General features: G+C 43.0%; 1 protein-coding gene across 2 annotated transcripts in view; it reads left to right on the forward strand.

The window, feature by feature from the left end:
* The first annotated feature begins 10002 nt into the window (after positions 1–10002).
* The window catches only part of REPS1 (RALBP1 associated Eps domain containing 1), a 38923-nt gene continuing 23236 nt past the window's right edge, over positions 10003–25689 (forward strand). For both annotated transcript variants that reach the window (XM_053461051.1, XM_053461052.1), the window contains exons 1-5: positions 10003–10850; positions 22801–22924; positions 23463–23656; positions 24196–24349; positions 24656–24780. In XM_053461051.1, the coding sequence (XP_053317026.1) occupies positions 10698–10850; positions 22801–22924; positions 23463–23656; positions 24196–24349; positions 24656–24780 (750 nt within the window). In that variant the 5' untranslated portion in view covers positions 10003–10697. The remainder of the gene's footprint in view (positions 10851–22800; positions 22925–23462; positions 23657–24195; positions 24350–24655; positions 24781–25689) is intronic.

A 25689-nucleotide genomic window follows, 5' to 3' on the forward strand; every position in this document is an offset into this window, starting at 1 on the left:
ACAGGTGGAGGTGTGTCTAGCATTAAGGAGGTCACCTGAGGTTATAAGTACACGTTACGTATGTGCTACCTGTTTGCCGCGTGGTCGGCCACGCGGTGAAGACGCCGACCGGGTAGCGGTGGTACTAGCTGCCCGGGAAGCCGGTCGAGGAGGCAGCGTCGCAGGAGCGGCCACGGCGCGGGACCGGAGAGGCAGGTAAGTCCTTACAGTACCCCCCCCTCGAGAACCGCCCGAAGGGCGACCAGGACCCCTGCCAGGCCTCCCGGGGTATTTGGAATGGAAGAGACGAACCAGCCGAGGCGCGCGGACTTCAGAGGCGGGCACCCAAGATCTTTCTTCAGGTCCATAACCCTTCCAGTGAACCAGATATTGCAGAGCACCCCGGAAGATGCGGGAATCGAGGATGGAACGGATCTCGTAGTTCTCCGAGGAGGTGACCGAAACGGGACCAGGACTGGCCAGAGGACGAGTAAAACGGGAGAACAACACTGGCTTCAGGAGGGAGACATGAAACGTGCGAGGAATACGAAGGTTACGTGGCAGGTTCAGTTCATATGTGACAGGGTTAATACGGCGTAGGATGGAGTATGGTCCAATAAAGCACGGTGCTAGTTTTTGCGAAGGACAGCGAAGGCGTATGTGACGGGTAGAGAGCCACACCTTGTCTCCAGGCATATAGGAAGGGGCAGGTAACCTTTTACGGTCATAATACTTCTTTTGTGTCTGAGAAGCAGCTATGGACGCAGAGCGGACAGAGGACCAAACAGAAGACAGGTGTTTTAGGTGTGCGTCCAAAGCAGGTACCCCTACCTCTGGGGTGTCTGTAGGCAAAACAACCGGGTGGAAACCGTAGACACAATAAAAGGGAGTGTGTTGGGTGGAGCCTTGCACGGAGTTATTGAGGGCGAACTCCGCAAGTGGGAGGAGGTCAGCCCAGTCGTTCTGGTTGTCGTTAACAAAAGCTCGTAGATATTGTTCAAGGCGCTGATTAGAACGTTCCGCTGCCCCGTTGGTTTGGGGGTGATAAGCCGTGGAAAAGGACAGGGTGATACCTATGGCTTTACAGAAGGACCTCCAGAACCGGGAGATGAACTGGACTCCACGGTCAGATACGATATCCTGGGGAATTCCGTGGAGTCTAACAACTTCTCTCATGAAGATATCCGCGAGTTCTCTGGCCGAGGGAAGTTTAACTAGCGGAACAAAATGAACCATCCTGGAAAAGCGGTCCACGATGGTGAGTATGGTGGTGTAGCGGCGGGATAGAGGAAGTTCCACTATGAAGTCCATGGCAATATGGGTCCAGGGACGACAAGGCACCGGAAGGGGCCGTAGGTGACCAGCTGGAGGAGTCCTGGGGGTCTTGGTAGTGGCACATATGCGGCAGGATCTGAGGTAATCAGCCACGTCTTGTCTCCAGGAGGGCCACCAAAAACGGAGGCCTAGGGCCTGGCAGGTGCGTCGAAGACCAAGGTGGCCAGAAAACTTTGTGGAATGGTGTAACTGAAGTATCCTTTCACGGTACACAGGAGGCACAAACAGTTTGTCAGGTGGGGTATGGGCTGGAGCAGATGGTTGGCTGGCTTGAATGCGTTGTAGGAGGGGAGAAGCAACGGCTAGAGATACAGCGGAGATAATACGGTTAGCTGGGACGATGGGTTCCGGGTCTGGTTTCTCCTCTGTGGCTGTGCAGAACATACGGGATAAAGCGTCGGCCTTGGTATTTTTAGACCCCGGGCGATAGGAAATAACATAATTAAAACGGGATAAGAAGAGAGTCCATCGTGCTTGTCTGGGGGTTAAACGTTTGGCATCAGCAATATACTGGAGGTTCTTGTGGTCTGTGAGAATAGTAACAGGTATGCGGGAACCCTCTAGGAGATGACGCCACTCAGTAAGGGCGAGGATGACTGCCAGTAGTTCCCGGTTGCCGATGTCATAGTTCCTCTCCGCAGGAGAAAAGCGTTTGGAAAAGAACCCACAAGGATGTAGCGGCCCTTCGTATGTTTTCCGCTGAGATAGGACCGCTCCAGCGCCGATTTCTGAAGCGTCTACTTCTATAACGAAGGGTTGAGAGACATCAGGGTGAACGAGGACCGGAGCAGACACAAACAGATTCTTCAATTTCTGGAAGGCCTGAACAGCGGAGGCAGGCCAATTATGACAGTCAGACCCCTTTTTAGTGAGCGCAGTCATGGGAGCCACAACCTTAGAAAAGTCTCGGATAAATCGTCTATAATAGTTAGCAAAGCCGAGGAACCTCTGGAGGGCTTTCAGTCCTTGTGGTTGAGGCCATTGCAGAATGGCATGCAGCTTGTCTGGATCCATTTCGAACCCTGTATCGCTAATGACATAACCAAGGAAGGGTACGCGGGAAACTTCAAATACGCATTTCTCCAATTTAGCGTATAAACGGTTTTCACGAAGGCGTGCCAGGACCTTTTTAACGTGTATCCGATGTGAAATAGGGTCCGGCGAGTGGATAAGTATGTCATCAAGGTAGATGACAACGAATTGATGAAGATAATCCCGGAAACAGTCATTAACGAATTCCTGAAATACTGCTGGGGCGTTACAGAGCCCAAATGGCATTACTGTATACTCGTAATGGCCAGAGCGGGTATTAAAAGCTGTCTTCCACTCATCGTTCTGACGGATACGAATGAGGTTGTAAGCACCACGTAAGTCCAATTTAGTGAACACCTTTGATCCCTTCAGGCGGTCGAACAACTTGGTAATGAGTGGCAAGGGGTATGTGTTTTTAATGGTGATTCGATTGAGGCCCCGATAATCTATGCACGGGCGTAGACCGCCATCTTTTTTAGACACAAAAAAGAAGCCTGCACCGGCGGGAGAAGCAGAGCGGCGGATAAAGCCCTTTTGGAGGTTTTCTTGGACATAGGCCTCCATGGCCTCAGTCTCTGCTGGGGATAACGGATACACTCTGCCCCTTGGGGGTACGGTGCCAGGAAGCAGGTCAATAGGGCAATCATAGGGACGGTGAGGAGGCAAGGAGTCGGCCTCTTTCTTATCAAACACGTCAGCATATTCCCGGTATTGCGGAGGCAGGGTGGTGGTATCTAAAGAGGCGATTTTCACTAAGCATGGTTGAGGGAACATGCAGGAGGAGCACCGCCAGGAAGTGATTTCACGGGTAGACCAATCGATGTCAGGGTTATGCAGCTGCAGCCAAGGGTAGCCCAACACTATGGGAGCAGCCGGAGAAGATATTACATGTAGAGCCACAGTCTCTTTATGGAGAACCCCTATTTGGAGACGAAGCGGTGTAGTGTCATGGGTCACCGCTGCAGGTAGGAGAGGCCGCCCGTCGATTGCCTCCACAAAAACTGGAGAGGCTTTCTCCTGCAAGGGAATGTTGTGGAGCCTGCAGAAGTCGCGGTCGATAAAGTTTCCGGCGGCCCCAGAGTCAATAAGGGCTGGGGCTAGAATGGTTCTCTCCTGGACAGTGAGAGCAACAGGCACAAACATACGCGATGTCCGGTCGTGGGGAAAAACAGCAGGAAGGCCTAGAGGAGACTCCCCAATCCTCCTTAGGCCCTGTAGTTTCCCGGCTTCACGGGGCAGGAGCGCACGTAATGACCTTGTTTGCCACAGTACATACAGAGGTCCTGTTGGCGCCGGAGGGTTCTCTCCTCCTCGGAGAGATGTGTGGAGCCGATCTGCATGGGCTCTTCAGGCGGAAGAGAAGCAGAGTCAGAAGCAGCGAGACGTGGCGCAAAACGCACTGGACCCCTTCTTTGGCGATCTCGCTGTACCTGGCGTTCCCGGAGGCGTAGATCAATGTGGCCAATGTAGGCGATGAGTTCTTCCAAGTCCGTGGGCAGGTCTCGGGCTGCTACTTCATCTTTCAGGCGGTCAGTCAGGCCATTAGTGAAGGCAGCAACCAAGGCGTCGTTGTTCCATGCCACTTCTGCAGCCAGGGTACGGAATTCAATGGCATAGTCCGATAAACTGCGTGTACCCTGACGCAATGAGAAGAGACTTGACGAGGCAATATGGCCGCGACCTGGCCTGTCAAACACTTGACGGAAAGTGGTTACAAAGTCATTATAATTGTTGACCACTGGAGAGTTGCGTTCCCAAAGAGGAGTTGCCCAGGCCAGAGCCCTGTCAGTGAGTAGGGCGATGACATACCCCACACGGGCTCTGTCGGAAGGAAACAAGTAGGGAGACATCTCGAAGTGAATGGAGCACTGATTGAGGAATCCACGACAGGTAGCAGGATCTCCTCCATATCTGGGAGGAGGAGGTAAACGGAGGGTATGAAGACCTGGGTCAGCAGGCGGTGGAACAGCAACAGGTGCAGCAGCGGGCACAGGAGGAGGACCACGTGCTGGATCAGTCCTCGCCAGGAGGGTTTGCAAAGCCTGAGCAAACTGGTCCATGCGATGATCCAGACTTTCAATACGGGCTTCACAGGTAGACATCTTCTGGCCAATCTCCGCGGGGTCCATGGTGACCCTTGGTACTGTAATGGTATGATGAGGCAGGACCCCAGATGGCGGAGGTAGCCAGGCCAAACAGGAACCAGAAAGTCAGAGAACCAACCGGGTCAGACAGGTAATCAGGATAAGCCGAATCAGAATCCAGAGACGAGGTCAACAAGCCGAATCAATACCAGACGAGCAGGAATCAGGAGCCGAATCAGGAGACAGGAACGAGGTCAACAAGCCAAGTCAAACCGGAGCAGTAGTCACAATCAATGCACAAGCAAATAGCAAAATACACCAACCAAGGGTGAACCAGAAGAGGAAGTCCAGGTTTAAATAGGGACAGGTGGAGGTGTGTCTAGCATTAAGGAGGTCACCTGAGGTTATAAGTACACGTTACGTATGTAACGTGTAATATTACTTTTTGGCCACACGGTGGCGCTGTGCTACCTGTTTGCCGCGTGGTCGGCCACGCGGTGAAGACGCCGACCGGGTAGCGGTGGTACTAGCTGCCCGGGAAGCCGGTCGAGGAGGCAGCGTCGCAGGAGCGGCCACGGCGCGGGACCGGAGAGGCAGGTAAGTCCTTACACACATCTCACCGCCAGCTTGCCACTCTGCCCCCAGAAATGCCTTATACCTCCTATATGCTACTCTGCACCATATATGCCTTATACCCTCCTATATGCCAGAGATGCCACTGTGCCCCCTGATATCCCTTATACCTCCTATATGCCACTGTCCCCATATATGCCTTTTACCCCCGATATGCCGTATAGCCCCCTAAATGCCGTATAGCCCCCTATATGCCGCTGATATGTCACTCTGTCCCCTGATATGCCACTGTGCCACGATATGCCTTATACCCCCTATATGCCACTGTGCCCCCCTGATACGCCTTATAGCCCCCTATATGCCACTCTGTCCCCGATAAGCCACTATGCCCTATACCCCCTATATGCCACTGTGCCCCCTGATATGCCTTTTAGCCCCCTATATGCCACTGATATGCCACTCTGTTCCCTGATATGCCACTGTGCCCCGATATGCCTTATACCCCCTATATGCCACTGTGCCCCCTGATATGCCTTATAGCCCCCTATATGCCACTCTGTCCCCTGATATGCCACTGATATGCCGGCGTTCAGTAATAGAAGCCCCAGCGGAAGTGGAGGGGAGAAACAGAGGGTGTCTGCGTGCATCGCACAGACACCCAGAGGCTGACAGAGAGGAGAATCCAGGTCTCCTGCAGCGCTGCGGGGGATCTGGATCTCAGTCTTATAGTCAGACCTCTATTTGAGGTCGGATTATAGAAGGAGGGGAGTTTTTGCTCTGAAAAAACTCATTTTATAAATCGATAAAAATGTATTCAACTAATCGATGTTGAAAATCATTGACAATTTTCATAATCGATTATTATCGATTTTATCTTATACAGAAAAGCATCAGATAACTGGGGTAACACAACTTCTAACAAAACAAGAAGCTAATTCTCCATCAGGTACTCTCATTATAGAGTTACAGGATACAATGGGGAAGGGGAGTGTACGTGACAGACAGGGGGCATAATACAATTACCTTTGGTGAAGATACCTGTACACAAGACATAAAATTTGATTCCCCATTGTCTGGAAAACAGGCCCCCCCCCCCAGCCTACACACAGTGGTACCCCCACAACCAGCATGTCCCTGGATGCCTCTAAGGGTCACAGATCCCTCTTCAAAAAAGCATCACGATCAGATGTTATTTGGAGGATCGGTGGTCAAAGTATAGGGGACTGTGACATGATTGCAGTCTGCCTGAGAGTTCCAGGTGAAATCCACCATCTCCCGCTTAGGTGCTAGAAGTGTCTGCGGCTGGATATAGGGACAATAGTGCGCTCCAGAGACGGCATAATCCACACAGGAAGGATAAATCTGGGGTGCAGGCCTGTCCTGTTACAAATATACAATAGCAGGCTCGTGGGTCCATTACTGTTAATGTTATGTAAGGCAGAGAAAGATGGTAATCAGGTTGTTTGTTTAACCAATGCCTTATTAATAGCGTCTTAACTAGCCTTAATCAAAGCAATTAGTAGAGCTGCTCTTTTATCAGGACAGACCTTTTAGTACAGCTCCTGAAAAGGTCCAGGATATTAAAATAAGCAGGTCTGGCTAATCTGCCCCCTAAGGCTTTCCTGAACCGCTCCTTATCACACCTATTTGGCCCTGGTTTTATAGTACAGGCTAAGGCTTTCCACAAGGCTAGATCTTTGCCTATGTTTAAAATTCCTCCTAAATCCAGGGCAAAGAACCTTTTTAGAACTAAGGGCCAATCCTCTAGGCCATAGGATGGCACCATTAAACAATGGGCCAAACTTTCACATCCAGGGAAGGTGTTTTAGTTAGTAACAGGTGGGTCGATCTGGGGTCTTGGTTTGTACAGATAATAGAGAGAAGCATTTATTTTGCCCCCCAAAACAAGGACAGAAGGTGCCTGCAGCATGTGTGTTAAATGAGAAACTTAAGATCATGTATACAACAAAAAGTTACTTAAGTTATAAGAGCTGCCAAAGCACACGCAGAAGTGAGAATTGCCCAGTTAGTAAAAAAGAAAGATAAAATGTTTTTTAGATACATAAATGATAAAAGGAAAGTAAAACAAGCAGTTGTTAGATTAAAAACAAAAGAAGGAAGGTATGTAGAAGAGAATAAAGGACTAGTAGGCTGCCTCAATGAATATTTCTGTTCAGTTTTTATAAATGAACGTGAAGGAAAGGGAACTCAGGAAAAAAAGACTTTAGCTGTCTAAGGTAAAGACAAAAAAAGGCCTCATGGGATACACCCCTAGTTATTAAAAGAGCTTAGTCATGTACTAGGAAATATTTAATCAATCATTGTTAACAGGAGTAGTCCCAGGATATTTGAAATTGGCAAATGTTGTGGCCATTCACAGAAAGTATTCAGTGGTTGGGTACACTAAATGGGACGAGTGGTTCTTATCTGCCCTCAATTTATATGTCTTTATCTAGAGGAAAATCCAGGAGATATCCTTTCATTAAGCTTTCCTACTTCTCCTGTCCCCTCCATACTAGCCAGAGTTGCTCAATAGGAGTTGATCACCACAGACGAGCAAGTACTGGGTAGTGAGAAAAAGCCTCTTCCCTTCCTCTTCTCAATTTCCCTCTTTAGGGTTATACTTCATGCACCTCTTCATTGGATGCTGTTCTGTATATCAAGCCCCTGCAGTCGGCAGAATAAAAGAGGCAGACCTCACAAAAGAAGGGCTTGCTGAGCCACATCTTCCTCATCATAAAATCGGATGGTTCAGTTTGTTCTGTCCTAAATGCCAAAAGACAACTAATTTCTTCGTCCAAAACAAATAAGGCCTTCAGCATCTGCCAATTATTTTATCTCAGGGCTCGTGGGTGGCCAAGATTGATCTCCAGAACCCTTTACCGTCTGTTCCCATTTATTCTCATTGGACGTTATTAAGATTCGCCTAGGTCGTGAAGCAGTAAAGCAGCCTCAGACCATTACACTACCACTACTGTTTGACTGTTGGTATGATGTTCTTCTTGTGGAATGCTTTACGCCACATCTAATGGGATCCATGTCTTCCAAAAAGTTCCACTTTTGACTCCCCATTTTAAAAATAAGATAAGATGAGCAGTGGTTTTCACCTTCCAACTTTTTCATATTGTTGAATCATGAACGCCGACCTTACTCAATGATGACCTCCTAAGCTCAAATGGTGTTGCCGAAATGGCTTAATCAAGGCATTCAGCGATACTGAAAACCCACCCCCAGGGTGCACTGTGGCTGCTCTAGAGACGCAAGCACTCATTAAAAGTGTTATGTCACCATCAGGAGAACCATCAAGTATCAACAAAATGTGAAAAAAAGTCCAAAAATATATAAACAAAATAAAAAGTTTATTTTTATGTCCTAAAATTAACAATATATCTTCTGAAAAATCCTGGCATGGAAAGAGGTAAAATACTACAATTTGAAATACCCATGCGGTTTCTTGTTTTCAAAAATGTTTGATGGGTTTAAATATGTCCCAAATAGGGCATAGGCACAGACTGGCCCAATGTGAAAAAATGTGCCCTTTTAGACCCCCAAACAACCTGACAAGCCCATAACCCATGCATGGGTAGAATCAATGTACTCAGGATACGTTGCTGAACACATATTGGGTGTTGTTTGGCAGTGACATATACTGGGAGCTATGAATTCCTACCTCATGTACAATATGCTTCTAATACCACCACAAACTTTGACATAGAAGGGCGGTAGAGTTTGTGCATGGAAAAAATATAAGCATCTGACATACCCTGAGGTGTCTAGTTTTCAAAAATATATGGTTTGACACAGTAAATTGAATAGGCCGGCTTCAAAGATGCCAAAAAGGGCATGGGGGCAGGCTAACCATATGTCAAAATTCCAAACCTGAATTGCACATGCCCCAAATGTGGTCTGTAAGCCCTCAAACAACTTGACAAGCCCATGCATGGGTGGCATCGCTGCACACAGGAGATGTTGCTGAACACATATTAGGGTGTTGTTTGGAAGTGACACGTACAAGGTGTTTATACCTGAATTACAATTTGTGTCAAAAAAATTATTACGATATTTAACAAAGGCTGGTGGTGCCTTAGAAAGTCTTAAAATACCAGCATTTGAAATAGCCTGGGATGTCTGGTTTTTCAAAAAATACATGGTTCGATGGGGTAAATTGAACTGACCGGCTTTAAATATGCCCCAAATACGGGGGCAGGATTAGAAGGTTTGAAATGTTTTATGAAAGGCTTGAAATAGCAAAGCACTACTTGTATTTATTTCCCTATAACTTGCAAAAAAACATAAAAACATTAGGTATTTTTAAATTCAGGGCAAATAGTAGAATCTATTTAATAGTTTTTTCATTAGCTTTTGTAGATGAGCTAAATATTTTCAAATAAAAGTAAAAAAAATGCTTTTCTAAATGTTGCACCAAATAATGGTACCTAAGGAAAGACCTTCTTGTTGTGGAAAAAACAATATACAACTTATGTAGGTACATTAAATGAGAGAAAAGAAAATTACAGCTGAACACAACCACCGCAGAAATGTTAAAACCATTGCCTTTGCGGGTACAAAAAGTTAACGCTTTAAAGGAGATATATAAAATATGGTATTCTTGTTCTAAGTGACTAAATAATACATAAAAGGTCATGAAATTACTTAAAACGTCCTGGTAAAGCCCTTCTTCTCCCCACGCCTTCAAAAACAAAAGTGTCCCCGTTCTACAATTTTCATTTGTGGGAGATACGCATTAAGTGCGAGACCTGCGTCACAAGTGACTCCGCGCGCGCCCCCGAATCCAAAGTGTCAGTGCAGTGAGCGCCGCGCAGCCTCGATTCATGGTCGCTTCAGTCCTAAAACTTATCTTTGAATCTGTTTGCCCTCCAGGCCGCTAGAGGTCGCTTGCTCTTTTTTTCAGTACCCTCCCAGTTAGGTTTGGGACGGAGCCTAAAGGGTGTTCCGCTCTACATCCGGATCCTCAGTTCACGTCTTTTTCGGACTTGTGTATGCGACGACGTCAGCCCGGGGGCGCAGCAAGCACACGCTCGTGCACTGTATGGCTGTACGCTGAACGCTGAACGCTGAACGCAGGGGGAAGCAATTGAGAATAGCGGGCCTGAGCGTGAGAAGGAAGTATACCGGAGCTGACTCATTGATTTGGGCGCTTTGTGTCCACTTTATAAGGGACCCTACCGGCAACCCGGAGTGCGTTTCGTGGTCTTCCTATCCTGTACTGATTGCACTGTTTTGGCAGTGGGTGGGTCTCATTCCCAACCATAGCAGTGCCTTTAGAGACTGGCGTTAGCTCATGTGTTACATTAAATTATTTTCAAGCGAGTGAAGGGGCGTATCTAGTAACTCCTCACTGGACTCCCCCACCTGCTGCTCCTACACTCAAGTGTTGTTCTTGGGTTCCCAGCATCTGTGTGACGGATCATCACTTGCTTCCCCACTTTCCAGTGCATACAAGGCCCATCACTGCATATACCTGGATCCAATGCGCTACGGAAGATAGCAGTGAACTAGTAGTTCTTTTTGTAAGATCTGTTGAATCCATTTGAGCAAGCGGCTCCAATGTGTGTTGAATTACACATACATCTGGTTGTGCAGCCCCCTATTTGTAACTGCTAGTGGGGTGGGTGTTAGTGTGGTGTCTTGCAGGCTTCAAGAGTTTACAGCAGTTTTCCTCTCCTTCAAAGCATGGAAGGACTATCATTGAGTGATGTGGAGCAAAAATATTATTCGGACCTCTTTGCTTACTGTGATACTGACAGTACCAAGAAGATTGCATCCAATGGGAGAGTGCTGGAGCTATTCAGGGCTGCCCAGCTACCCAGCGAAGTGTCTCTCCAGGTAAATTTTGGAAAGCCCAACACCAAATGTTTTATTCTCAAAAGAAACAGTGGATCCTGTTTTTCATTTTTTTTTGTTACCAGATACTTGACATTAGTGTGTGTGTGTTTTGAACAACTCTTCTAGACATACTGACAATCTTGCAGTCTGAAATTAATTTTCCAGTGTTCGTATAAAACATGTTTAGTCGCTATGTAATTCCTAAACGTTTCTTACAATTAAAGCATAGCTGTGGTTTAGAGGCTCCTACAAAAAAACTGCACATAATATCAATAAAGATAAATTGGGTTGATACACTGTAGCAGTGTATGCTTATGGGTCTATTTAGTTTAGCTGGGACTGTCCCTGCCCAAGATGTCCTGCGTATAGGTATAGACCTCTTTAACTTTATGGCTGTACACAAGTAATAAAGGCATCCACTAGATGAGCCTCTTACTAACAAAAATAGGTAAGCTAAACACAGACACAAAACACTATCTAGCATGCTTATGGCTGTTTAGCGAGTCATTATAAAATACTGGCTTATAACTGCAAATGTCAAAAAATTGGATTTGGTGCTTAGCACATTAGCATAACGTATTCCATTGTACACAAGCTATAATGTGGTTAAAGATGTGGTTTTACTTTACTGAATATAATACTCTTGCAACTAACTTCTACTTTTAGTAATATTCCTTGGGCTGTCTACACCTATGTCAGAAACTATTCTTTAATCATATAGTTAGCCTCTTTATTATGTTTATCCAGCAACACATGTAACACAAAGCAGACGGTGATAGATGCAAAATGAGTTTTTTATGTCTAAACTTGGCTCATCCTACTCAATTCAGCTAGCACACAGCCTTTATTTAATTCTTCGACTAGCTTTTCTGGAAGACAAGACATGGCATTGTTCGTACAAGTCCATAGCCTTATGTTTTGTAGACAGATTAACATTTGTAGATCTCAAAGATCAACACTGACAACATTGTTTGTTTTTCCATCTAAGTGCTATAGAAAAATGTACTTGTTCCTGCTGTGTTTCTTAAGTAATAAGGAACTATTCATATGTGATTGTAATTATCCCAAAGGTTGCTCATCCTTGTAATTAGGGACAAAATAAAACTTGCAGAACCCGATTAGGAGCAAAGGTAGTGAAGTGTGTTAGAGACAAGGTTTGTACTATTTGCAGTTATCAATGAATGGCTTTAAAAACATTTGACAGGAAGCCAGCTTTGAATGGTTATCACCTACACCATCATCTTTCAAGATTACATGCAGTTTGTAGCTCTATTATGGGAAGACCTCATGCCCTCCTCTACCATCTCTGTGCTTTTGTCCTGTTTTCCTGTTAGGTGTATGTTGGAATATATTTTTAATGGAATCAAATACATTTTACTGCATGCAATTGGGTAGATGCATTTGTTGGTTACTGCAATTCTTCATTTTAATTTAACTGCTGTCCCTGGTGCCTCTACTGAAAGCAGAGATCATACCTTGGTATGCTTCTTGCACATTCTGGTCAGTGGGAATAGCAGGCAATCACGTTTGCTGTCTGAACGCTGATGTATTGCTAGCATTCATGTGATTGGCTGCTGCTTTCTTAACTACAGTGGAAGTGCTGCTGAGCATGTGCAGTAAGAATGCCTTCTAATGGTTCATTGCTTCAGTAGAGGAATGCCATCCAGTTTTGCTGGTGGCCAGACCCAAGAATATTAGCGCATATACCCATGCACACACAAACACAAGTCCATGTAGAATGTTTCCTTCTACCCAATGGGACACTACACACTCTAAGGAAACTGCGTAATTACTGCTATTTCAATGGTGTATAATGCAGTTTCCTAAAACATATATTTCTAAAAATGTATATTGATATGTCTGTATCATATAGGTGTGTGGTGTGTGTTTCTTTGTATAGATACATAGACACACACATTCAAATTAATCAGTTTATGCAATATGGACCGATCTGGGTTTTCTTTTTCACAGTAGCCTTAGAAGGCTTTCATATTGGATTCCAGCTTTCAGATTTTCTGACTAATTGATTCTCCTCACAGAAACGCATGATTATATTGAGCCTTATACAAATGTGCAATTAGTATCTTGTTTAGTAATCGGGTTCTTCTTTCATCCCTTTATTAAAAAAAAAACCCAAATCATCTTTATAGCTACTGATAATCTGTCAAATGATAAATATACATTTTTTTTTTTTAATATTAGATAACATTTTTAGGCTTCATATTTGCTGGGAATAATTATTTGGTTGGTTGAGAAGCAAACGTTCGGTGAAGAATGTTTATCATACAGTGTTTAGGTCCTGGTATCCAGCATCTCTCAACACAGGTAAAATAGACCTGAAGCTGACTGTTCTGGCAGCTCTTGTAAGAGTGGGATAAAGTTTAACTTAAGGCCTGAAGATTGATTAGTTATTCTGGTTTTGTCGTATATCCCACCTTTGACACCTTCAAAACAATTACACTCATTGGAGAGAGAAGAAAAAACACAAAGCAAAGCTTGTTTTGAAAAAGCATTTTAATTATGAAGGTATAATGATGGCACAGTTTACCTTTCCAGGTATATACATAATAATGTTATGGAGCATCTCACTTAAGTAAATTAGAAGAATGTGGCACTGTCGTTTAATGTTTATCTGTAAAATAATGCACTTTGGACCGGTGATAAAATATTAGAGCTGAAACAACGAATCGATAAAATCGATAATAATCGATAACGGAAATCGTTGTCGACGATTTCCGTTATCGATTAATCGAGTGATCGATTCGTCGTTGGAGCACTAGGCTCCTTTTACTTACCTCCGCCTGCGTTCCCCGGTTCTGCTCCACGCTCTGCAGTCTCCGCCTTCTTCATGCTACGTGACGACGGAGGTGACGCGCGTCTACTATCAAGTTTGAAGTGGAAGAAGTTCGTAGCGGAGGTAAGTACTCTTTATGTCTATTGTCTGTGCGAATGTTTATGTGCGAGACGAGAGAGAGAGAGAGAGAGAGAGACTGGGTGCAGAGCAGAGTGGGGGTGGGGGGCATTGCAGGGTGTGAGACTGGGTGCAGAGCAGAGTGGGGGTGGGGGGGCAGGGCAGGGTGAGAGACTGGGTGCAGGGCAGAGTGGGGGTGGGGATGCAGGGCAGAGTGGGGGTGGGGGCACAGTGCAAAGGGGTGGGGGCACAATGCAAGTTGTTTTTAACATCTAGTTCTTAAAATTATTTTAAATAAACGAAAAATTTGCATATTGTTTTTTTTATCCGATTAATCGATTAATCGAAAACATAATCGGCCAACTAATCGATTATTAAAATAATCGTTAGTTGCAGCCCTATAAAATATAGCATTAGGGGTTCTGTGTTGTCACAAAGATTGACTTGGGTGCAAATTGTGAGGCTTTAAAAGCAGGCAGGGTGCTGGGTTGTATAGCTATTGGCATTAGTAGCAGAAAGATGAAATTGTTTGTTAATTTAAAGATCTGTGGTGAGACCTTCCCACTGTACGTGATCATACATCTCCAGAAGGATAAACACATTCAGTTCTGAGAAGATCTAATCCTTTTTTTAAACTGCAAAGCAGTAACCACCAAGGAAGGATAAAGGATTTCAATGTATGTAGCTTGGATGAGATAACAGATTAAGGATGTGATAGTACAGTTTTAAATCTTATATACTCACAGACATAACGATCTGCAATACTCAGTCTAGTATCCAGTAATAATGAGCCGTTGGATTTAAATTGTGTTAAGGGTGGAGTGCAACTGCTCTGACAAGTTCTAGAATTTAGGTAAATGGGTGGATATGAATGTGCAGTAGCACATCATAAGTATGCAACCCTTTTTTATTTATTTTTTTTAACCCTTTTGGTCTGAAGACTTGTACATGTGCACCTGTGTGTTTATATATAAACATATGTATCACAATTTTATGTGTAACAGTAATTGTATTAAAAAATGCCTCCCAAGTACATCTCCCATCGGTAAATTAACCAATTGGTACTGGACAAGCATCACAGGACTTTAAGTTGCACAGTAACTAGTGAGATACTGAAAAGCTATTCCTAATGTAGCTTATCAAGGTTTTTAAATTTGTCACACTTCTATTGTAAAATACTTTACTTCATTGCTTGAATTAATAAAGAAAGGAAATGCAGTGGAAGTAGTCTCTCAAGACACATCCTGTTTTGAAGTATAGTGGCTCTTGCCCCAAAACATGGTGTGCTCTCCTCCTTTCCATGTCGTTTGCTCAAGCCGGTCCTGCTCATATATGATTTAAACTGTAGGATGTATACTTTCTGTGTGCATTTTGTCAAGAAATATAAGATAGCAAAACGTCATTAACATAAGCATGGATTTTATATTTGAAATTTGTTTGTATTACTAAAAACATAGAAAAAAATATCTGGTATGAAAGAAAATGTGTACATGTGTTTTCAGATTACCTAGCTGAGTTGGATTAGCCCCATCTAACTCTGTAAGTGTTCTAATATAATTTAGTACAAGATTTAAAAAAAATAATAAAAAAAAAACCTTTAAAAAGAAAACTCAAAATGTTCATGGATGTTTTTTATATTTTGCTATTTGTCCTGGGTTTAGAAAACTCTTCATATGCCATGCAGGGATAAAATTGTATCATGTTAATCTACTTTAAATTTTTTTTTTTTGCCCTAAATCTATGGATATCTGTTTAAGAAACTTCCATCCCAACTGTGTGTCAAAAAAGGCAGATATACAGCTAGAGTGATCAAGTAGCTCAAAATATAAACTTAGAAAAAATATTTTCCACTCGCTGTGCCTATATCTGCTCAATTGTCAAAGAGCAATTAAATACATGAAAATGCTTTGTTGGCTGCTGCTGGTCTGCTTGGTTCTGCAATCGGTAACATTACTGGAGAGCATATTACATCATTTGGCTCTATTCTGCTGTAATGCAGGGCTTGACAACCCCGGGTGCCATGTTGCCATGATGACTAGAAACCACTTTCTGGTGCCCAGGGTTTTGCAGGGTTGCCATCATGAATCCAGCACCCTATGCTTTCCTCCAGGGTGTGGTGTTGGAGTGCTGTGAAGCTCCCAGCGGGGTTGTGTAATGTACCGCTCCTCTCCCCTGCATGAAAGCATAGGGTGGCTCATTCAAAATAGGCACCGGTGTGGCTGGTCTTCATGTGGTGGGAGGGGAGAGAGGTGTAGTAGTGTATGCTGTGGCGTCAGTCGTGTGTGTGTGTGTGTGTGTGTGTGTATGCATATAATAAATAGCTAGCCAGTGTGTGTGTGTCCATAGTGTTCGAGTGTGTAATATTGTGTGTGTGTGTGTGTGTGTGTGTGTGCGTGCATATGTATGAGTATGGTGGTGTAATATGGCATGAGTGTGTATCAGCATATAGTGTTCATGCGTATATTAGTGTATGGTGTTAATATGTTCATACATGAGCATAGATTTAGCGTGTGTTACTGTATGGAGCTAGTGTGTAAATGCATGTCAGTGGATGGCAAGCTGTGACAAAACTTGGGCACCAAGAAAATGAAAACATGTTCAGGGAAGAAAAAAAAACACTGGCTCATAACTTTTTTGGCTGTCCCCTAGGAAAAAACAAATTTGTCAACCCCTGCTGTACATACTTCATCCTTAAGAAATATTTTATATTTTTTTTCATGATTGTCTATCATGGTAACTGTTAAAATATTTAAATGTAAGGACCATTTAATTGAAGCTGGAACATGAGGGGAAATTGCATCGTAATACATTAATATTGCTTGTTCATTTTTAAAGACAATAACATAGATCTGGTGTACAGAACTGTAAATAGTATGTATGAAGACTGATCCATCTCCAACAGGTTGAGTGTGATACCTTTTTAACAAAGGCATCGCATTCCTCTGTTTCACCTCCACTCACAAAGCTACCGTGCTCAGCTAGTGTCCGTTTAGTGAGCAGTAAGCTCCTTTCAAGATTGTTGATGTCCCTCAATTTTTTCCTGTAGCTCTCTAATACAAGCATCAAGAGAGGCCTTTACAGAGGTATAAACCCTAGACCGATTATTCCAGCTGCTAATACTTGGTATATTTGAACACAAACAGCCGCTGTATAAGCGGACTGAAAAAACCTTGTCAGCAAACTAGTTCAGATTCCGGAATAACGTAATACACACCTTCTTGCAATTAAATGTCGTATAAGTCAAAAGATATCCAAATAATTCACTTAGCTTCGGCTAGTTAAGCAGAGCGTGAGGGAAGCCTGTGTTGGCATCAGCCAATGCCCATGATCGAGAGTACAGATTGAACACAACACAACAGATCTTTTTATACCATCTAGATAACACGATGACGGTGCATGTGTCTCTAAACAGTGATCCAAGATCCAGCAACTACTATGTCTGTAACATTATGTCCTTGTTCTGATAAATCTGTAAAGTAAGGAGAAAGAACAGCTGCATGAGCGCTAAAGAGCCATGGAAAGAAAAAACTCCTATCACACATTGTTTGGTTGTTTTTTCTGTTTATTTTTTATTCTCTGTGTCATTTTGGCTGCTTTTCACATTGACTAGAAAACTAGAGGTGCTTGTCCAAGTGGGTGATTGCCTGCATTTTTTTCTCCTCAATTCTTTCCATTTAAAGGGACACTCCAGCCATCATATGAACTTTAATGCATATGGTAGGAGAGTGTCACCTTACAAGTGGGAAGGTTTTGCATTAGTGAATTGCTGCTCATGATTTTTTAAGCCTCAGTCTGTCACTTTTAGTCATAAGGAGCCCTGGAGTATGTGAGGTTGATTATCAGTTTTCAAAAGTACTCCCTGGCCCTGGGGTTGATGATTAATGCTGGGTATGCTGTGGCTTTACAGTCATATGATTTCCTAACCTGAGAACATTGGAGCTGGTTTGCAAGGTTTTTGGCTGGTTTATGTACAGCATCGCTACTCCGACTAGTGATATTGGAAAGTGTGTTTTTTGACCAGACTTTCTCATGTAGGAAACATGAGGACATACCCCTATATATACCTCATCACAGAGTACCAATACAAAAGTGCCCATGTTCCCTTAGACCATTAGGAAATCTGGAATGCATGAACGCCGTGCCACAGACGTTGCTTAGTAATTTTTACCTGGTATAGTTTTTATCACCTTTCCAGACGATATGGACTTGTGTACGGAAGTTCCAAAAGAACCTGTCTTTTGTGATCTTCATTGCTCGCCTTGGCAACAGAGAGTTTGGCATTCAGTTATTCTTGTTGCAACCCTTACCACTGCCTTTGTCTCAGACACTAAAGTTTTAGGTTCTGGGTACTGAAAGTCGCTTCAATATGAGAAAACCTAGAGGAAATCTGTGCATGGTGTTCTAACGGGAATGTTTTCCTGTTTGAGGCATACATGTTATATCAGCACAGAGGTTGGGTGAGAGAGACTTTCTATGACAGAGCCATTTTTTTTTCTTTAACTCTTTTGAGAAGACAAAACTTTCCCTCCAGAGTTGTCTGAAAGGCTGTTTATTCCCAACAGGAATTGTTGGCAACACTTGTTGGATGTTAGTTGCTGTGTCCTTAATTTCCATGTGCAAGAACATAATAGGAAGGTGAGGGCTTTCATAGTTTTCCTTTTCTACCAGAGGAGGGTTTTCATGAACAAGGAAAGAAATTCCACATATGTAGAACTGTTGCTCACACAATTTTGTGAAAACAAAGGGATAACGACAATTGACGTGCCAGGACCCTTATGACTTTAAACGGGTGTGATCTACGTCCGCTTTCTGCACACAAACGGTGTTGCTGTAATGCCTCGACCAGCAACACCACGATCGGCACTAGGGGCCATGTCTGGCCCCTCCCCGGGGTGTCAACATCCGCCATACATTGTATGGCGGCGGATGCCCATTTTAAAAGAGTTTAGGAGGCAGCCCTGTAAAAAAAAAATAATAAAGTTGAAAAAGTTCGCTAGATGGTCTCCAGACCCTCTAGAGAACTCTGGCAGGTACTGCATTCAACCATGCAAGTCAATGGAGCCCAGCTTTCTAATCACAGTGTGATTAGTAAAAATAAATAAAAAAATAAAATAAAAATAATTAGAAAAAAAATGTTAAAAAAAAAAAACCTGTAAAATGTAAAAATAATTTCCCACTGATGTCAGGGGAACCTTCAAGTTCCAAAAATGTAAAAAAAATTTAAAAAAAATAAAGCAAAATAAAAAAATATATATATTTCTGTGAGCAAGTCCTAAAATTAGCACATTAGCTTAAAACAATTCTCGCATGGAAATAGTTAAAATACTGGCATATTAAATGCCCATGGCGTATCTACTTTTAAAAAAAATGTATGATTTGATGGGGTAAATTGAATTGGCCGGGTTCAACAATGTCCCAATTAACACGAGAGGGGAAGGATGGCCACACATCTAATTTCCAATTAGAAAAATGCACACGTCCCAAATTTGACCTTTTAGTTCCACCCCAAAAAATGACAAACCCATGCATGTGGGGTGCTCACTGTACTCGGGAGATGTTGCTGAACACATATTGGGGTGTCATGTGACAGCGGCATATACCAGGAGCTGTAAATTCATAGATAAAGTAGATGTGTGGGGAAACTTTGAAAAAATGCTGGTGGTAAAATGTGTGCATGCAAAGAGTTAAAATACCAGCATTTAAAATACCCTGGGGTGTCTAGTTTTCAAAAATATATGGTTTTATTGGGCACACTGAAATGGCTGGGCTCAAAGATGTACCAAATAGGGCATGGGCACTGGATCACCAAATGCCAAAGTTCAAAATGTGGCTCTTTTGCTTCTAAACAGCCAGGCAAAATCATTCATGTGAGGTATCGCTGTACTCGGGATATGTTGCTGAACACATATTGGGGTGTTTTATGATAGTGACATATACCAGAACCTTTAACTTCATACCTGAAGTAAAATGTGTGTGAAAAAAATGCAAAAAATGACTACCACAAAGTTTGACAAAGACTAGTGGTAGATATGGTGCATGGAAAGAGTTAAAATACTAGCATTTGAAATACCCTGGGGTGTCTAGTTTTCAAAAATATATGATTTGATGGGGAAAGTTACATTGGCCGGCTTCAAAGATACCTGAAATGACACATGGGGGGAAGAATTACCAGATTTGGAAATAGCAAAACGCTACCTGTACTTATTGCCCCATAACGTGTAGAAAAAAGCAAAAAAACATAAATACATTGGGTATTTCTAACCTCAGGACGAATAGTAGAATCTATTTAGCAGGTTTTTTCATTACCTTTTATAGATGAGTAAAAGATTTTTCAACCAAAAGTCATTTTTTTTCTAAATTTTTCACCATATTTTATACTTTTTTAGTAGCAAATAATGATACAATCAAAACAATGTCATCTAAAGAAAGCCCTTGTCCTGAAGAAAATATATAACTTGTGTGGGTTCAGTAAACGGGAAAGAAGAAAATTACAGCTAAACATGAGCAGTGCGGAAATGTTAAAACAGCCATTGTCACGATGGGTACAAAAAATAAAATCGGCCTTTGTCACGAAGGGGGATATACCGTTTTGGCTCGGATATAGGCCGCCCCCGTATATAGGCCGCACCCTAAATGTTTGGTGCTTTTTTAAAGAAAAAGTTTTTTTCTTTAAAAAAAGCACCAAAAAACATCCTGCCACTCTGTCCTCTCCCCCCCGAGATACGCTGCCACTCTGTCCTCCCCCCCTCCCCGAGATACGCTGCCACTCTGTCCTCCCCCCCTCCCCGAGATACGCTGCCACTCTGTCCTCTCCCCCCCGAGATACGCTGCCACTCTGTCCCCCCCCTCCCCGAGATACGCTGCCACTCTGTCCTCCCCCCCTCCCCGAGATACGCTGCCACTCTGTCCTCCCCCCCTCCCCGAGATACGCTGCCACTCTGTCCTCCCCCCCTCGAGATACGCTGCCACTCTGTCCTCCCCCCCTCGAGATACGCTGCCACTCTGTCCTCCCCCCCCCGACTTACCAGAGCAGACTCCCGGGTGTCTTACGGGGCCGGAGGGGGAAATCTATGCACATCGTGTATACAACTCCCGGTACCGGCACTCAGCGGAAGTGCCGGCACCGGAAGTTGTATACGCGTATTGCATAGATGTCTTCCGCCGGCCCTGCAAGACACCCGGGAGTCTGCCCTGGTAAGTCGGGGGGTTAGAATGCATCGTGCGCACGTTCACCGGCAACGGCGCATCGCCGCTGCCGGTGAACGTCGGTGCGATGCGCTTAGACAACCTCCCGTGCCGGCACTCCCCTCCGTGGGAAGTGCTGGCACGGGAGGCTGTCTGAGCGTATCAGACAGTAGGATACAGGTCCCCTGCACCGCTGCGGGGGATCTGTATCCTAACCCCGCTGCCTGCCCGGCGCCTGGGACTGCATGTCCCGGGCGTCGGGCGCTAGACCCCGAATATAGGCCGCACCCCCACTTTAAAGACTTAAAGTGGGGGAAAAAAGTGCGGCCTATATTCGGGCCAATACGGTATTTGTTTTGTTTTTAGACAACAAGAACACTCACTCACACACTGTTTTTTGAGGGGAAGTGGAACTGGTGAGCAGTAAAGGATTTTAATTCCTTCGTGGGAGTGCTACAAAATAAGTTTTCAGCGAAGGTGCAGCTCCATGGTCCGCAATGTACATGGTAGTCTTGGCTGATAGAAGCAGTCCATTGGTATTCTTCCCCCTTTGAAATTGAAAGGACCTCTTACTGGACATGCATAAGGGGGTTCTTGTTTTTTTCCAGCAAATCCCTCCAATACTCTGGATCTATTTTCCTTATTTGATGTACACATTCAAATTATACATTGTCCAACCATACAAAAAGGGAAAAAACTATCTTGGCTTTTCTGTTCCCTGTTGGGTGTTGAACCTCCCGGAAGGGAATGCTCAGTCGTATGGCCAGTGACATACTGCGTACTGTGAAATATTTGTCTCCCCTATTGAATAAAATTGCTGCTGCTGGTTAAAGTGTTAAATATGAATACTGTAAAGCTGTCTTATTAGGCATTATCTTTGAAAGCAACACCAAGGCTCCAAATTCTGGAAAAACATGCCTGGTGAGTTTTGTTGGCGCTCTCTCTGTGAATGTAAATCAAGTAGAACTTAGAATGTAGATATTCTTTGAGTAATGTATATTTTCCGGCCTGCAGTCCATGCTTTTCTTTCTTGTACTTCCCACTGTGTTGTCAGCTAGTATGTTATAAGACCACTTAAGGACCAGAACATTTGTGGTTTTTGCTTCATTTAGTTAATCTGCCCAAACTGTATAATTTTTTTTATCAACCATGTTGATGTATGTATTTTTCATAAATAAAATATTAATGTTTTACAGGTCACATCTAGTATAAATTAAAAAAAATACTAAAACTACATTTAACATACCCTAATTTGGAAACCTATATTCCTAGATTTAATTTTTTCAATTTTCTAACTTTTTTTTCTAAGATTAATTTTTGCACCTAACCTCATCCAACTAATCCAGACTACCCCCTTCCACACTAACTATACAATATTAATTTAAAATATATATGTTTTTTAAAAAGTCACAAATATTTTGGCCCAGCGATTCACTGTTTCTTACGGTCTTGCTCACTATCACAAATAAGAGACAGATAAAAAAGGCAGTACTTACAAGCACTGTCTTGGTCATCTGACGATATCCGTGCATGTGATTGGCTGTAGAAGAGGTGTAACAGAAGTGCAGGGAATCTACTGGACACTGACTGCTCCAGTCTTGGAGTGGTCAGCAACAGCAGCGACCCTGTGATCATGGGATGATCCTGCTACAGTTTGCTTGATTGTTATACAATTTAAGTTCTAGTTGCTGAGTAACGGTGCTTTGCCTAGTAAACTATGTATTTTAGGTAGCCCTCCTGCAAAAAGTCTATAACGGCAATACTGATTCCTGTCTGATTTACCTATTCAATATGCGTTCATAGCCACTGATGTAAAGCGGAAAAAATCATAAGATCACTTGCTGTGTTTTACAGATAATGGAACTTTGTGGGGCAACAAGACTTGGCTATTTTGGAAGAAGCCAGTTCTACATAGCATTGAAACTTGTGGCTGTAGCCCAGTCTGGCCTCCCACTGCGAGTTGAAAGCTTAAATACTGGTAAGTACTTGGGCTATACCACTTTGCTGATATCTGCAACCCGTTGAACACTCTGGCTAGACGCACCATACATAGTTATGACTTGTATGACACTACAACTTCTCTGGTATTTATAATTTTACTAGGTGAGCAGTGATAATATTCTATGAAAAAATACTACTAATGTATCTAACACACCCAGTTAATACATATTTATACTTTGTGACCATACCTTTTGGATTATTAATTCATGGCTGTGGTTTTGAAAGACTTCTTCTTTTTTCCTTTTTTACCTACAGTAAAATCTCAAGTGTAATACTTATAATTGACCCCTGAAAAGGGAGGGGGGGTCATATCATACCAGAATACATAAGTGCGGCCACAGCCTTTTTTCATTGGCTTTACCTCAAGCTTCTAGAAATAACTTGGGAAGCTCAAGTTATGTACACAAGTACTTCATTTTGTTTAAATTGAGTGTAAAGTTTTATATCTGAGATTTTACAGTATCTTATGCTTGGTTTTTGACCTACCACAGTTCATGATTAACTTTATTCCTTAGTAAAGGACCTCCCGCTACCAAGATTTATGGTGCCAAAGAATGAACAGGATTCTAGACAAGCAGCTGCACACGGTTCAGAAGGTGACAACCCAGCTTACTCAGGTGTAATTCCTCCTCCTCCTGGAAGAACTCAAATAAAAAAAGGCTCCGTTAGCCATGATGTTATACAGACACGTGGTCAAGCAGAGCAACAGGTAATATTGGACACATAGAAACAAGTTGAGATGTGTATTAGGAATCGGCTGATGCTCTGTTATGTTTTCCTTTAGCTACTACTAATAGCAGTAGTAGAAGTGTAGTCATTTTGTGGACTATTTTTGGATTACATGACTGGTTCACCTGCTTTTGGAGAATTAAAAAGCAAGATGTTTTTTTCCAGCCAATAACACTAGTATAAGTGCAACATTATCTTTTTCACACTAACTATATAGTAATAGTAGTCCTGGCTAGTAAGTTAAAGGCTAATTAAAAAAAAAGTGATTAAGGAAATAATTACCGCCATGTTGTGCAAATCTAATTTGCCAGCTAATATGTAGTTGGAATTGTATCCTACTGTAAGATAAAGGGGCCACTAATGTTTACAAGATAAGGTGGACACTTGTACTAGAGGTAAAATGTTATACCTTACCTGAAGTGGGCCTTTTCAACTACAAGTTTATGGATGACCAGATGTGAATCCAACAAAAAAGGAAAGTTGTAAAATAAAGTATTCTCCTGTGTTTCTTACTGGTAGGAATCGACATCCCCAGTAGTTTCTCCTCAGCAGTCCCCACCCACCTCTCCAAATTCCTGGAGGAAACACAGTCGACATGCCAGCGGTGGGAATAGTGAACGACCCGTGACAGGATCTGGTCCTTTCTGGACACCCTACAACGAAGCACAAACAGGTTTGATTCTATATTAATATCAAGTGGTACACAAAGGTGAAAGTAGTTCCCCATTTTTCCTGTAGGTTCAATTCCCATATCTGATAGCCACTAAAAGAAGATGGGCATACATTTTTCAAGAGTAGCTAGACGCAGAAAAACCTATAACTAAAACGTTCATGTGCTTTTATTGGAAATACTGTATATTCTGTTCAGTTATCCTCTTCGCCTCTGTCAGTGTTTACGAGTAATATCCCAATTCGTGACGTTGATAGAATCATAGGTTTCCATGAGTGTAATCTGTATGTTTTTGGGTTACCGTTTCAGGTGGCTCATCTGGTGAAGGGATTTGGGCAGCGCATTCTCCTCTACCCCATCAGGAAAACTGGGTCAGTTTTGCAGATACACCACCAAGCAGTGCTCCTTTAGCCATGCATCCTGCCTCTGTCCAGGTGTGACATTTTATTTGGTTGCATACTTGTTTTGTTGGAATGGCTTTTTCCTCATGCTTTACTATTTTTTACGTTTTCCACAAGCTTCTATTGCATGGCGATAAGGATGTTCTAGATTTTTAGCTGATGGCACAACATGTAATCCTTAAATAGCCAATTATCCAAATATCAGTAAACATGCGAAGCACTCCCTAATAGCCCATTTTTTACTTGTTAGTTTTCAAGTAAAAGTGTCTGAGCTGCTTGGTCTTACCTCACGAGTCTCTTGATACTGGTACTCAAATAAAAAAACAGGCGCTATTATCTTTCAGCAACATAATTTAACATTTTGATGGGAACAGCTTTAAATGGTAATGGAGCCTCATATTTGGTATGATTTCTCTGGACAGCCTATTTTGCAAATGGAAAGGTAAGGTCTATATGACAACTGCCATTAGGAAAATGAATAGTTAAACTACTTTTCAGCAGCCAGTTACATATGTTACATGATTCATTACTATGTTAAGCTCTTTATGTAATTAGGTGAATAATGTCTGCCAGCACTGCCCCTATACGCACTTGATGTCAGTGAATGTTCTTTACTGCAACGCTTTCATCTTATGCGCACAAATGTTTGCATGTAGCCCTTTTCCTTTGATTTGCTTAAATGCCTTCCATATAGTTTTTAAATCTTAATTCAATGTATGTGGGAATACAATTGAAGTAACATTTCGATATTTATTGATTACTTCCCTACATTTTACTGTCTCCCGATGGGTAAGGAAAATGTAACAGCTGTAGAAAGTAGCACTATGTTTTGCTTCAATGTTGTATGGCGTATAATGTAACACCATATACTGGTATGTGCAAATAGGGTGTTCTTATACTTACCATGCTTAGTTAATACTTTAGATAGCATTAATTTTTAAT

The sequence above is a fragment of the Spea bombifrons genome, chromosome 3 (assembly GCF_027358695.1).
Source record: "Spea bombifrons isolate aSpeBom1 chromosome 3, aSpeBom1.2.pri, whole genome shotgun sequence".
Lineage (NCBI taxonomy): Eukaryota > Metazoa > Chordata > Amphibia > Anura > Pelobatidae > Spea > Spea bombifrons.